This window comes from Schistocerca nitens, chromosome 4 (assembly GCF_023898315.1).
Source record: "Schistocerca nitens isolate TAMUIC-IGC-003100 chromosome 4, iqSchNite1.1, whole genome shotgun sequence".
NCBI classification, from domain to species: domain Eukaryota; kingdom Metazoa; phylum Arthropoda; class Insecta; order Orthoptera; family Acrididae; genus Schistocerca; species Schistocerca nitens.
This window is the reverse complement of record NC_064617.1, coordinates 196,244,831-196,259,696: the sequence shown is the minus strand read 5'-3', so window position 1 is coordinate 196,259,696 and position 14,866 is coordinate 196,244,831. Positions and strand designations below refer to the sequence as shown.

The window sequence follows — 14,866 nt, the reverse complement described above, 5'->3', positions numbered from 1 at the left end:
ATCTTTTGTGTTATCCAAGGATTTCTACTAGGCCTTGTATTTTTACCTATTTCATCCTCTGCTGCCTTTATTATTTCATCATGTAAAGCCACCCATTTGTCTTCTACTGCATATCTTCTACCTGTTCTAGTCAACTGTTGCCTAATGATCCTTCTCAAACTTTCAACAACCTCTGGTTCATTCAATTTATCCAGGTCCCATCTCCTTAATTTCCTACCTTTTTCTAATTTCTTCTGTTTAAATCTACAGTCTGTAACCAATAAATTGTGGTCAGAGTGCACACCTGCTCCTGGAAATGTCTTACAGTTTAAAATCTGGTTCCTAAAGCTCTAATGATTATATAATCAATCTGAAATCTTCCAATGTCTCCAAATCTCTTCCATGTATGCAACATTCTTGTATTATTCTTAAACCGAGTGCTAGCAATGATCAGATTATGCTCTGTGCAAAATTCTACCACGTTGCTTCCTTTTTCATTCCTTTCTCCCAGTCTATATATTCACCTACTCCTTTTTCTTCTCTTTCCTTTGCTACTATCGAATTCCAGTCACCCATCACAAATTTTCGTCTTCTTTATTCAGAATAATTTCTCTTATCTAATCATTCATTTCCTCAATCTCTCTATTACCTGTGGAGCTAGCTGGCATATAAACTTGTACTACTGTGGCAGGCATGGGCTTTGTGTCTATCCTCATGACGATAATGCATTCACTATACTGTTCATAGTAGCTTACCCGCATCACTATTTTCTTATTCACCCTGTTTCTCCCACTATTATAGTCTGTTAAAGGTCAAATTTCCAAAAATGATGAATACATATTTTCTTAAATTTCTGACTGAGAAAGCAAATACCGATTTTCTTATTTCTACCTTCAAAATTGCCCTAAGAGCAACATATTTCCAACTAGCTTTTCATCCCCTATTACACCCCCGTAGAAGTAGAATTTCAAAAAGTTTCTTCTTAAATGATTACTACAGTATACGATCAACAACCTCTGTAAATTTTCAAGTTTCTATCCTTAGTGGTTTGGGCTGGGCGATGATGAGTCAGTGAAATGAGTCAGGCCCCATTTCACCCTCTTAGGAGTTGAATTTCCCAAATCAGTGAAACACACATTTTTTTTTTTAATTTCTAACTAAAGTCAAATATCAGATTTCATAGGTGTAGCTTCAAAATTGCTTTCATACTATTTTAATGATTTATTTTCAGAAAAAAACAAGTCTCCCCTGACCTGGGGTTCTGGATGGCTTTTCCAAACTCTCCCCATTTCCTAAACCTCACTAGTCCTTTTCATCTGTCCCTATTTCTTTCCCTTCAACCCATATTGCAATAAGTCTGATAGATTTTTTCTGACAGAGCATGGTCACATTGGGAAAAGTCAAAAATGCAAAAACTGAATTATGAGATATAAACTATAGATCATTGTCTACAGGGAATATTCACTACATCCTAGGGCTCACCATATCTTTCATATTTTCAAAATAATGCCACAGAAAAAGAATTAACTGCATTTTGTGCTTTGTGTTTTCAAGCAGTTAACTTTGTTCTGTAAACTATGAGATAATAAGTGTCAGTGTACAATGTGCCAATTTCAATTCTATTAAATAATAATTAAGTGTTTATTAAATGGCAGTACTGTTATTTAGAGTGCTGAGCAGTGATTTTGATGTATAGTACTTATAATAATGAAATACTCAACTGACAGTGCCACCTTGTATTAGGACATAAAGGAAGCAACAAAACAGTGATGTAATTTCTAGCAAGTTAATAATTCTACAGAGACATGCAGATCATAGCAAAATTAGTAAATAGCATTACACAATAAGTTTGAGGTTATATTTCGGTACTGGACTAAAATAGCTATGTAATAAAATTTCAAAATGCTGAAGAATTAAACGTGTCAGTGCTTACTCAACCAGTTTGTAAAATATGTTACAATAAAAGCATTTTAAGTATATGAATTGTATTGCATCAGGTATCATATTACATTACTAGCCAGATTTGGCCTGTGGCCACTTTCAAATGCATTTTATTGATGACATGTACTATTTAGTGCTATGTGGAAACAGATTATTGTACACACACACACACACACACACACACACACACACACAGAGAGAGAGAGAGAGAGAGAGAGAGAGAGAGAGAGATCCCGCATAGCACACACTCATCAATGCAAAAGCATCTGAAAATAACTGCTAGCCAACACTGGCCAGTAATGTAGTACAGTACACAATGCAATAGTCATCTTGTAGAAAGAATTTGACAGCCTATGGTAATGGCCAATTTGAGAACATCCCCCCCCCCCCTTTTGATTTTTTCCATACAAGTGACACATCATTTGATGCCCCCCCCCCCCCCTTTCCCTTCCCACCTGCCCTCATACATTAGTTGCCACTCTTTGGGCTCTTGGTAAAACCTTTAAAAATAAATCTACATCTACGGCACATGGAAACCGGTTGTTTTTCCTGTAAATTATGTCACTCTCTGTGTAAAAAGTTCACACTAGGGCAGCCCTCTCAGCTTGGTGCAACAAGCACCGCTTGGGCCTCCAATCAGCGCTGCCTATGGTGGATATTTAAAATGGTTTTATCATTCAGAAATAATGCAGAAGTTGTGAACACACATATAAAGGTATTATGGACTGTTGAAGGTACTTCCAGGCAGAAAATGTTTTAGGGTGCAATGAACAGAATACTTCACAGTCACTGAAAAGTGTACAAAATATGATTCTTTTAGCCTAAAGTAGCAACATCCTGCCAGAACTTTCCATACTATATGCATTAAACTATTCTTTTGTGAGCATGTAGCCAACAGATCCTGAATATTCAAGAATATTAATCAAAAAATGGTATGCTTATGCACAAAACATACATATCTTTTTCACACAAAATAAGCAAAATATCTCCAGATGAATATGTGAAATGGATTGTAGGTTTATAAGGACGTGCAGATAGTTATCCACTACAACGGAAACTGAGCCGACGGTAATTACTTTGTCACACCTCTGTGTTTCTCGAGCACTCTGACACTATAAATCCGATGAAATCACAATGATTCTTTTGTTGCAGATCAATCTGGTACTTCAGCACAAGCACCACAAATTAAAGGAAACAGATGGAAGTAATATCATCAATTGGAACCAAAATGTAGAAAAAAATAAACCACGATTACTACAGAAAATAAAAAACCACATGATGTAAATTGTTCAAAACATTTGAACTGCAAGTGCAGCTTTTTAAATACACCAAACATTTTCCTGAGAAAAACAGACATCAAATCTGCTGCACATTTTGGAAGCTATAAAAATGTGTGTGAATTCCTAAGGGACCAAACTGCTGTAGTCATCGGTCCCTACACTTACACAATACTTAAACTAACTTATGATAAGAACAATACGAACACCCATGTGCGAGGGAGGACTCGAACCTCCGGCGGGAGGGACCGCACAGTCAGTGACATGGTGCCTCTAAACGCGCGGCCACTCCATGCGGCTTGGAAACTAGATGATGATCACAGACAGAAATGTTATAGTCTCTGCAAGAGAAGTACTTCAGGAAGAATAATTTCTGTGAACAATGGTAGGCACTGTCAAGATTCCAAACGTTATTTCTTTGGAAAAGAAGGAAACATATTTAGAGTTGTTAGGAATTTTTCCTAAAAACTCTTCATATTAATGACAAGTTAAGGTTGATTTTTAACCCTTAAAGGCAAGTGTGGCAGTTTTGATGGTGAGGATCGCAGAAGAAAATATCCCTTTGCTAACAAACCAAAACTATAATTCACTTAGGGCATTAAAAGAAGTATTAAATCTTTTCCAGTAGTAGAATCACAATGTTGAAAAAATCAAATGTTTGTATGTTGAAAGTTGACCCAACACTGCAACAATGTACAGCTTGCCCAACTAAATATGTGAAAATGCAAGGAAAGAAACTGCTTTGCAAATAGAATACAGGGGAAATTGCTAAAAAGATTACTATATATTTTATGAATCTATAAAGAACCATTGTAGTTTGAGTAGTAAAACATCAAATTGCATCAAACAATGATAAGTTACTGCTTTAGAAGAAACATTATAAACACCACAAAAGAAAAGAAAATCTTTATAAAGCAGAAGACAAAAAATCAGTTACAGTTTCATAACAGCAGCTTCTTATTCGCAATCCGTACTGCAAATATCATTTTCATATGTGAGCCAACTTTTACTATGGCAAAAGATTATGCACCTACAATTGGCCAATACATGTATAAATATGATTCACAAAAGAAATTCTACTTACTGTTCAGCTTTGAAATAACTGAATGGAAGGAGGGGTGACACATTAGTTAAACTGATTCTCTTCCCTTCTCGAACACATTCTTGAGGTCTCACTGTATCCTAATATGTGTGAGGGTCAGAGCTGCAATCGACACTTAGTAGCTATATTTATACTGACTGTTCTTTCAGGTCATCAAATGCAAGCACTTAGAAAATGTACATTCATTAAGTAAAATTCACCCTAGGAAACTACAAAATGAGAGAGAATTTTTGGTCTGCACTTAGCTGAAAGAGATCAAATTCTTAGTACTGCCAATAGACATATATAAAGCACAAGAAACTATTCAAGCTTTCAGAACTATTAGTTCCTTGTGGAGGGAGCAAGAGGTATATAGGCTGGGAAAGGTTAAAAAGGAAGGACATGTCACTCAGACCTCAGAGTAAGAACTGCTGTGTATTGGCTGCAGCTCCGGTCCTCACGCATATCAGAAAGCAGTGAGAAAGTATGTCTTCAAGAAGGGAAGAGATGTAATCTAAGAAACATAAACCAACTTCTAATGTAATTGAATAGATAAAAAATTACTCACCATGCGATGGAAGGAGAACACACATATATATGTATTAAAGTTTGCAAGCTTTTGGAGCCAGTGGCAGCTTCTTATGGCACAAAGATTAAAGAGGAAGGATAAGGGGTGAAGGAAAAGGACTGGTGAGGTTTAGGAAAAGGGGTAGAGTTCAGAAAAGTCGCCCAGAACCCCGGGTTACGGGAGACTTACCAGACAGGATGAGAAAGGAAGATTGACTGTTGGGGACTGCACTAGATGAGAGTTGAAAACCTGAGAGTTTAAAGGTGGAAGACAGGGTGATATTCACGACAGAGATTAAAGCCAAACACGGTGCTTGAGTTAATAGGAGCAGAAAGCTAAGTTAATTGTATGTGACAGAGCTGAGGTGGGTGGCAAAAAATAGATCGGTCAGAAAATGTAAGGTATAGAAAACTAAAAGGGGGTGAAGATAGGAGTAGTTACTTTGAAGAAATGCCGAGACTGAAGGAATTAACGCAAATTAAGGCTAGATGATTGGCAAGAACCAATGACATGTTGTAGCGCCAGTTCCCACCTATGAAATTCTGAGAAATTCATGTCTGGAGAAAGAATACAGATGACTATGTAATGAAACAGGCACTGAGGTCACGATTGTCATGTTGTAGAGTATGCTCCACAACAGGATATTGTGTGTTGCCAATACACACACTCTGCCTGTGCCCATTCATCCTAACTGAAAGTTTGATTGCAGTCATGTCAATATAAAAGGTCGAACAGTGTTTACATAACAGCTAATATATGACTTATCATTTCACAGTTGGCTCTCCACTTGACAGTAAATGTTTTGCCAGATACAGAACTGGTATAGTAGGTGGTAGTTGGGTGGATAGGGCAAGTCTTACAGCAGGACTGGTCACAGGGATAGGAACCACAGGATAGGAAGATGGTGCAGAATGGGCAAGGGATCTGATGAGGATATTGTGGAGATTGGAAAAGCGACAAAAACTGTACTAGGTGTGGTGGATACCATGCCAGACAGAATGGACCTCATTTCAGTGCATGATTTTAAGAATAAGCAGTACCAGGATTGGATGTGATGGCCTGCTGGAAAATCTGCTGGTGGTATAATTACGTCCAGTGAAGGCTGAAGTGGAACAGTGGTGTGTTGCTGTAAGCAATGCGCATCTGAACAAATTTGTTTGCCTTGAATGATAAGGCTGTATGGAAGGGAATACTTGACATGGAAGTGATGGCAACTGTCAAAATCTAATTACTGTTGTTTGTTAGTAGGTTTAATGTGAACAGAAGTGTGTAGCTGACCTTCACTGACAATGATATCAATGTTAAGGAAAGTGGCATGGGATTCGGATTAGGATCATGTGAAATTTGGTTGGGAAAATGTATTTAGAGATTCCAAGAAATTACAAGAAGTATTACCATGTCTTCCACCTTTAAGCTCTCATGTTTTCAAATCTCATCTAGTGCAATCCCCAACAACCGGTCTCTCTTTTTTATCCCGTCCAGTAAGTTTCCCCTGACCCTTGGTTCTGGGTGTCTTTTCCTAACCCTACCCCTTTTCCTGAACCTCACCATTTCTTTTGCTTAACCCCTCTTTCTTCCCCTTCAAGCAGAGGGAGCCAATGGTTCCGAAAGCTTGCAAACTGTAATACCTTTATACGTGAGTTCTCCTGCCAATCATTTGCCTGCTGATCATTTTTGTTGATTTATACTACCTTCCATACTACCTCTCCTTCCATTTAATCAATTTCAAGCTAAAACAATGGGTCCCTCTCATCCAGAGATCTGAGTGATGTGTCCTTCCTTTTTAACCTTAACCAACCTGTACCTCTCTCCTCCCTGAGCAAGAAACTATTAATTCTGAAAGCTCAACTGGTGTCTTGTACTTTCATATAAGTTTATAAGGAGTACTAAGAATTTTGACTCCTGAAGACAGGTAGGTACTGGCCGGAAATTCTGCCTCATAATTTCATAAATCAGTAGTGATCAATTAAATACAAAATGTTGATATATATATCCATATTTACAGCACACGAGACTGGCTATCAATATTCATAAGTGAGAATTCAGCTTACAGGGAGTTCCTGAGTGCAAGATGATATCTGAAAATACAGTGCAACCCCACTTTTATACTTTTCAAAGGACTTCAAAAAAATGTTGTAAAATGCAGGAAAATGTAAAATGTGGGAAATAACATTTTATTCTGTGAAAGTTACGTATAGGATGGCCCCTTTCATTTTCGCACTGTATTACATAATAGGCATCAAAATCCTTCTCAAGGACTTGTTTATTATCAGGTAAAAATCACTGATGTAATGGTAACTGATGACTGTCTGGGAAGTAGAAAGGTTTAACTTAATTTCATTTGTCATAATCGATGTTTTTGGCAAGCTTGCAGCCATCATTTATTACTTAAATAATGAAACACTGCTGTAGTTATGTATGTTTTCATGCTTAGCTCGATACGCTTTGAGAATTTTTTCACGTTGTCAATGTCAAATATTTACACAAGTATTTTGTGTGGCATTTGTATATGTGTTGTTCTATAGTCTCTTTATAGTCTCTTGCAATGTATTTGTCTTTTTGAGGTCATCAGGTACTGTGCCTCCTCAATTATGCAGATGAACCCCCCAACACATGCAAACTATGGTGTACATTGTTTGTGTAACATCACAAAAAATACATGTGTAAATACTGCACCTGACAATGAGAATAAATTCACATTTTGTCGCCCATGAAAAAATACACAATTGGCACCATGTTTAAACCAGAACTATTACAACAACGCAAAGGGAGTGGAGATGTACATTAATGCTCCATGTGGCCAAACGACAAAACACATCAAATATGATTCGACAAAGGTGGCCAACGATCATAACAATCACAAAATTACACACGCACAGTAGAGACAGTTTGGAAATGGTTATAATAGGTCATGATATCTTTATTCGAACAAACCTTGACCACCCAGAAGCATTATTGGGAAATTGGTTTACAAAATCTGATTTTGGGAGCACCATGTAAATGGGGAGCTAGTTACTCCCATCAGCCACCACGCTGAGTAGAGCTTGGCAGCGGCAGGAGATACTGCATGAATTGCTCCAACTTTTACACATTCTCCACTCCAAATACGCTGAGCAGAGCACCCTCGTGTTAAGAAACTTAACCACATTATGTTTACAAACACTATTTGGTGGCCAATGTCATGCCAGCATAATTTTACGCCAGTTTTCTCTCCACAAACATATACCGTAAATCGTGGGAAAATAAAAAACATGTTGATGCAAAACTGGGTGTGAGTTAAGATTGTGGACATAGCAAACTGGACAGGAGTGATAAAAAATGCAGTGAACAGCGGGTAAACCTTAATTCTGGGAACATAAAAGTGGAATTATACTGTACTTGTGCACATTCAGTTTCCTGAGAATTAATGACTTCCGGCATTATGAAATTGTTAGGATCTTTTTTGTAACTTATCAGAAACACAGTAATTGGTATTATATATGCGTAAGTAAATACAATTACAAAACAAGCAATTCAATATGTTTCCATAAAAAAATCAGTATGTAAAACCCTTTTCTACGTTTTACTAACAGTGATGATTTTGCCTGCAAAAAATAGATAAGAGAATCAGAACTCATGAGGTATCGTAAATAGTTAATTAAAATGCATCTAACCACATGTATAATGTAATAAAAGTATCAGACTCTCATTTAAAACAAAACCAATTTTTTCATACAAAATGAAACTCTGAAGTTCATTTTTCTCAAAATTATCAGTTTTAATTTAGTGTCATTTCCCACTATAGGATGGTCTTTATCTATGGTTACATATTCATCTAGAAAAGGTGAAGGAAGAGTTTTTCCCTTCATCTAACAGAACACAAGTTAATAAACAATGACAAGTTATTATCCATATAGTATGCAGAAACCTAATTAACTCAGCCTCACTTGATTTCATGAGTCATATCTGAGAGTAATGAACACTTCTTTTAACAACCTGTTTCGAAACCATAAGTACTGAAATATGTAGGGCAGAAAATATTACCTCATGAATTATTCATGTATTACATTATGACATTGTGCCCTCATATAAAACTGGCAAGTTGCAGGAAGGGGAGTGCAGGCAGAGGCGGAGAAGAAAAGATTGCATCATCCCACCATTACAACCAGCAACATATTGGCTGCAACTGTAGGCCATACGCAGTACCACTAATATCTTTATAGCAACAACTGTGATCACTGACATGAGTAACATGATGCCTAAACTTGTGCTATTCACTTGCAGATTGAAATACAACTGTGGCTGAACAAAGAAAGTCAACCTGGGGAAAATATGATAATGACACATGTATCTACTATTCTGTTGTTGTTGTGAGAAGACTCATCCATCCTCCCCCTTCATTTATTTGATTGCAATTAACAAAAACAGCAAAACACCAACGAGGAAATCTAGGAAGAGAAAATCCAATTCAGTATCTTTCAGTATCTGTCATCTTTCAATAATTCACTTATAATCAAACACTGAGAACTTATCAGCAAAATAATATACATAGTAAGTTTCCTTACTTCAAAACAAGACTTATCATAAAATGTTTTACTCAGGCGTTCCATCAGAAGACTTAGGAGATGCAACAGTTCTCCAAGAGTGACTGTCTACACTATGCTTGTTTCTCCTCTTTTGGAGTACTGCTGCACAATGTGTGATTCTTACCAGATATGATTAACGGAGTACACTGAGAAAGTTCAATGAAGGCCAGCACATTTTGTATTATCCAGAAATATGTGAGAGTGTGTCCCAGTAATGATACAAGTTTTGGGGTGGACATTACTAAAACAAAGGAGTTTCTCATTGCTGTGGGATCTTTAAGACATTTCAATCACCTACTTTCTCCTCCAAATGTGAAAATATTTTCTAGACGTCTGTTTACATAGGAAGAAGCAATCGTCATAATACAATAAGGGGAATCAGAACTTGCATGGAAAGATAAAGGTGATTATTTTTTCCACACGCTGTTCCAGAGTGGAAAAATAAAGAATTAGTGTGAAGGTGGTTTGATGAATCCTCTGCAAGGCACTTGTGTGTGATTTGCAGAATAGCCATATAGATGTAGATGTACTTCCCTGTTTCAGGTAATTATCACAAGAAACTTCAAACGTAACTGAATGGAATGGAGACAACAAATTCTTGATAGATAGTTTGATAAACTACAATAAATTAACAACTGGAACACTTTATCACGACTTGCCTTAAAGTTTGTAAGTTTGCTTCGTTGAGCTTCCATTTGTAGCTCTCTCATCACAGAGCGTACAGTTGCTGTTTTGCCCGTACCTGGGACACCGCTGATGTACATACACCTGAAAAGAAAAATATAGATTGGTTTTACTTCTTTTTTGATGTTCTTATCATTGTGGTTGACATATATGCAACATAGTTTTTAAATTGGCATATTCCAATAGAGATGGACACTGTTTACCACTTTAATTAAATGAAATAACAGGAAGGAAAAATTAAGTGAAATATAAGCCCATTTCAAGAAAACTGGCATTGTCACAACGAAAAAATTAAAGAACAAACAGATATCAAATCTGTAAATTATTAAAGCGCTTGTTTCATAGAAAGAATATAGAGATATTAAATAGGTGAAAATGGCTGTAAAGCTCCTGAAGACAAGAGAAAGTTGCTCAAAACACACCATCAAGAGCACGTACAGTAGACATAGCATAGAAGGTAAACATAAAAATGAAAAGTAATGAAGTTGCAGAACAAAGAAGAGGAATTTAAGCTGGAGCTAAGCAATGTGCGAGTGGAGGGAGAGCCAAGCCTGTGTCAGTCAGTTTTTGTCCCTGGAGTCTGGATGCACTGATGTTGGGGAGAGGTATCTGTATGACTGAAATGGTGACAAATATACATTTGTACATATGGTGCAATAAGACAGGGAAAATAAAAGCATAATAAACAGATAGTCAACATTTCAGGAAAGGAGCAAGATTTGGGGAAACTTCAGGTAGTTAATGAGAAGGGTAGTGGTTATATTAACAGAACCACACAGTAGCTGCACAAGCTGCCACGTTATTAAGATTTTGTAAGCAGGTGAGATATGTTTCACAAGTGATCACTACAAACCAGAAGTGTCAGTTTTCTGTAGGTTTGCATATTACAAACCACACATTTTGATTAAGATCCCAGGAACCAGAGCTTGTATGGAAAATTTGATAAACTGTTGAAAGTGGATCGAAAACCTACTGGGGATAACTCCTGAAAAGAGCATCCAGAACTTATTGCTACAAACAGGAAAATTTTTTATAAATGATAAAGCAATGTATAACATCAAACATGATTGTTTTACCAGCATAATGCAAAATCAGCATTTTGCAAAATCTCATGAAATTCAGCATTTTCCCTTATTGCATGTAAAAATGTTGTAAATCTGGTGCGGCAGTTTATTAACACTGATAACTGAAAATTACTGAATGCTGAAATCGGATTTTGACTATTTCTCTTTCAATGCTGAGGACCGAGTAATCTATAAACGACAGCTGATTCCCCACACAAAGAACTATGGCTCCTGATGTGACATCAAACGAAAATATCCTACTTTCAACAATTTCCATTTGAGTAACAGTTTTAGTTGGCTCCGTTGGCATTTCCAGACACTTTTGTTCAACCTAACATACAAAAAAATTATGCCCTTTGTGCCATCTTTAATGTGGTGCATCATATGAACTACATATTTTCGTAGTGCATAAGTATAGATATGAAAAACATGAAATACTTCACTTTAGTCATGCAAACACATTACTCAACGTGTCGTCTGATTACCTTGCAAAATAATCTGTGCCATGTTCTATACAACAGGTCTATTATCACCATAAACATCATTCAGAAAACAGTAGAAATGATACTGAAATAAACATTCTCAGTGTTCTATTTTACTGCCAGAAACATATCTGTGTGACATCAAGTGTCCAATTCTCTGCTCAGCTGATAGAACCAAACTCAGCAGGCAACGTGTTGATTTGTGTGTTTGTGAGGCTTAAGTGACGTATCTGGTGATTTTCATATTTCTACTTGCATACTACAAAAACATGCAGTTCAGTTGATGCATCACACCATCTCCCCAAACAATGTTGTTCTTGGTACAACGTGTTGCACAAAAATACTGGGAAATCTGACATCACAGGATAAAACCATTACCCATGTTCCTAGTTAAAATTTAAGATTGCCTCATTAAAAAAAAAAAAAGAAATTTTGATGATTAAACCAGCAAACTGTTGAGAAACCAAGGTTTTAATATATTATTGTACGGAATTGTGGGAATTTGATTAGTTTGATATCTGATTCTCTCTCTCTCTCTCTCTCTCTCTCTCTCTCTCTCTCTCTCTCTCTCTCTCCCTCCCTCCCCCCACCCTCTTCCCATTTCTTTGTGTGGCTTGGCTGCAATGTATTGACACAGTCTGTAATGCATCATAATTGTTCATACATTTCATAACTAGAAGCAGTGTAACAATTGCACTTTGATAGCACTAAAAATAGGTATGTTCAGTGTCTCTGACTATTGCCTTCAAGCAGCAGAGACTGACAATTCTCACAAAACAACAAAGTTAATTTAAGATTCCACAAGGTAAAGGGAACAAACACACTGGGCTGCACCTTCAAATTAGGTTAAAAACCCTTATGGCCACAGATTCATTTAATCTGTCTTCACAGCACTTGTTTCAACCCTTGGATGATAATGAAGTCTATTAATAGTGACATGCCAAAGAGCCTGTTACATGTACCAAGAAAGGCAAGTTCGGCTGTGCAAGATATTCTGAAAAAGTACAAATCCCTTCCTAATTTAGTGAAAAAAGCAAGCAGGACATACTAATACTGTCAAATGTCTAGTGGTGTGCTGAAGGCATTGTGGTTTTCCATGTTCAAATTTAGATTTTGGACAGCTGTTTTGAAACAATAATGAAGTGTTGATGGATCAGTGGTATAATGTCTCAGAAGATAACTTTGAAGTTCTGATAATGCTTTCTTTTGAAGTTTCAAAAGTTTATGGTTGCAAAGTTAATAGAATGTCAGAAATTAAAACCAAAATTGGCATAAAATAACAAGAAGCTGGTCAAAAGAAAACCACTTTTTCCTGTACCCACTGACAATAAAGCGACAAATTTGTCTAGTTAGTTGGTTGGAATTTAAGGGACTGGCCAAAGAGATCACATCAGTCCATTGGTCCAGAAGTGGTTCGTTTGGAGTTAGCGATGTCCACCAGAAATGTGATTGGATTATGATGGTACGTAGGAGTGGTAAAATCTAGTCACTGAAAGCAATATTGATGCCAGAGCTGAATAATAATTTCAGGAGAGGTAAAGTATACAGGTCACACCAGTATGTAAGTCAGAGAAGATGAGGGGCTTTCAGAGCTAGCCCGTGGCACCCACATCTAAGCCCCTGCCAGTCTGTTTAGGGCAGTTACGGAGTAAAAAATGCCTCCTACCAGGGAGAAATGTAATAGTAGAAGTAAGAAGAATTTAACTGAAATCAATTGGACCATTAATAATAAAACAAGGTTAGAGAAATAGGTCAGCAATGGCTGGGGCCAGGTGAGTGCCTGTCCCTCCCACAGCTATTCCATCCCCGACTGATTACAATCATCAAGATTTCACATTCTGTTGGGCCTGCAGTGAAGTTTACAGCAGTGCTTCATCTATGGCAGTACGCACCAGTACTCCGTACCAGAACCTCTGAAGAAAAAGATCAGAACGTCAAATTTTGAGATGTAACAACAAAAACAATCAATTTTTGACAACGTAATGTAATAGGATAGATAAAAAATTTACTCACCAAGCAGCAGTAGAACACACACATGAAAGAAGGTTAAAATTAGGCAAGCTTTCAGAGCCAATGACTCCTCCTTCATGCAGAAGGGTCGAAGGAGAAGGAAGGCAGGTGAAGGATAAGGACTGGAGAGGTCTAGGAAATAGACTGATTGTTGGGGACTGCAATCGTCCAGTGCAGTCACCAACAATCAGTCTTTCCTTCTCATCCCGCCCAGTAAGATTCCCATGACCAGTGGTTCTGGGTGACTTTTCTGAAATCTACCCCTTTTCCTAGACCTCTCCAGTCCTTTTTCTTCGCTCTTCTTTCTTCCCCTTCAATCCTTCTGCCAGAAGATGGGGCCTCTGGCTCCTAAGGCTTGCCTAATTATAACTTTCTTTAATGTGTGTGTTTTTCACCACTTGGTGAGTAGATTTTTTTATCTATGCTATTAAATTTTGAGACGTGCTACAACAGAATTTCTTGAAATCAAGCACTGGTATATATCATTATAGGACATAGGGCAAATAAGACCTCCAAAACTAGATGCAATAGGGTAATGTATTCAATATTTTACATGACAGGCCCGTCTCAGCTTAGTTGCCATTGCCAAGTGACATTTACGTTCATTGCGACTACTTTTGGAGCTTTCGCTTTATTACAGTCAAAGAGTTAAAAAGGATAACAGCATCCACTATTCATTAGAGTACTATCCCTAAAACAGAAAATAATGTGAAGCAGAAAAAGGGATTAACTGCATCAAAAACCAATTAAAACAAAGTAAAAGAGAGATGGTCAGGCAGCTCTCAAAGGAGTTAGTGCTGCTCCTCGTGATGTCGATACATCACTATCCAGTCAACGCCACCTCCATCCTGCTGACCCCAATGCCACCAGTACACATGCCACCAGCTCTGGTGTTATTTAGTGATGTGGAATGGGCAAACGATTGGTAGGCAGGACATTTACAAATGGGAATTTGCCAAAACCAGTTTTAAATGCCCAAAATCCAGGCAATTATAAAAAAGTACCTTTTAAAGTTTTTACTGCTAGAATGTATAACTTAAAATTAAAACAAGGAAAGAGATGATACTCCCCATATTAAAAGTTAGTAAATGTTTACTCTTGCCTTTATAACTAAGAAAAAGGAAAGCATTCCAGCTTGTTGTATCAAGGAAGGGAGCGTGTTGCTGACAGACAGCTGCTTATCATTTATAATGTCCTCTTTATTTTTACTAGTTT

General features: G+C 37.2%; 1 protein-coding gene across 2 annotated transcripts in view; it reads right to left on the bottom strand.

Moving 5' to 3' along the window:
- The window catches only part of LOC126253250 (origin recognition complex subunit 1), a 138,940-nt gene that overhangs the window by 81,963 nt on the left and 42,111 nt on the right, over nt 1-14,866 (bottom strand). For both annotated transcript variants that reach the window (XM_049954453.1, XM_049954452.1), the window contains exon 4: nt 10,071-10,179. In XM_049954453.1, the coding sequence (XP_049810410.1) occupies nt 10,071-10,179 (109 nt within the window). The remainder of the gene's footprint in view (nt 1-10,070; nt 10,180-14,866) is intronic.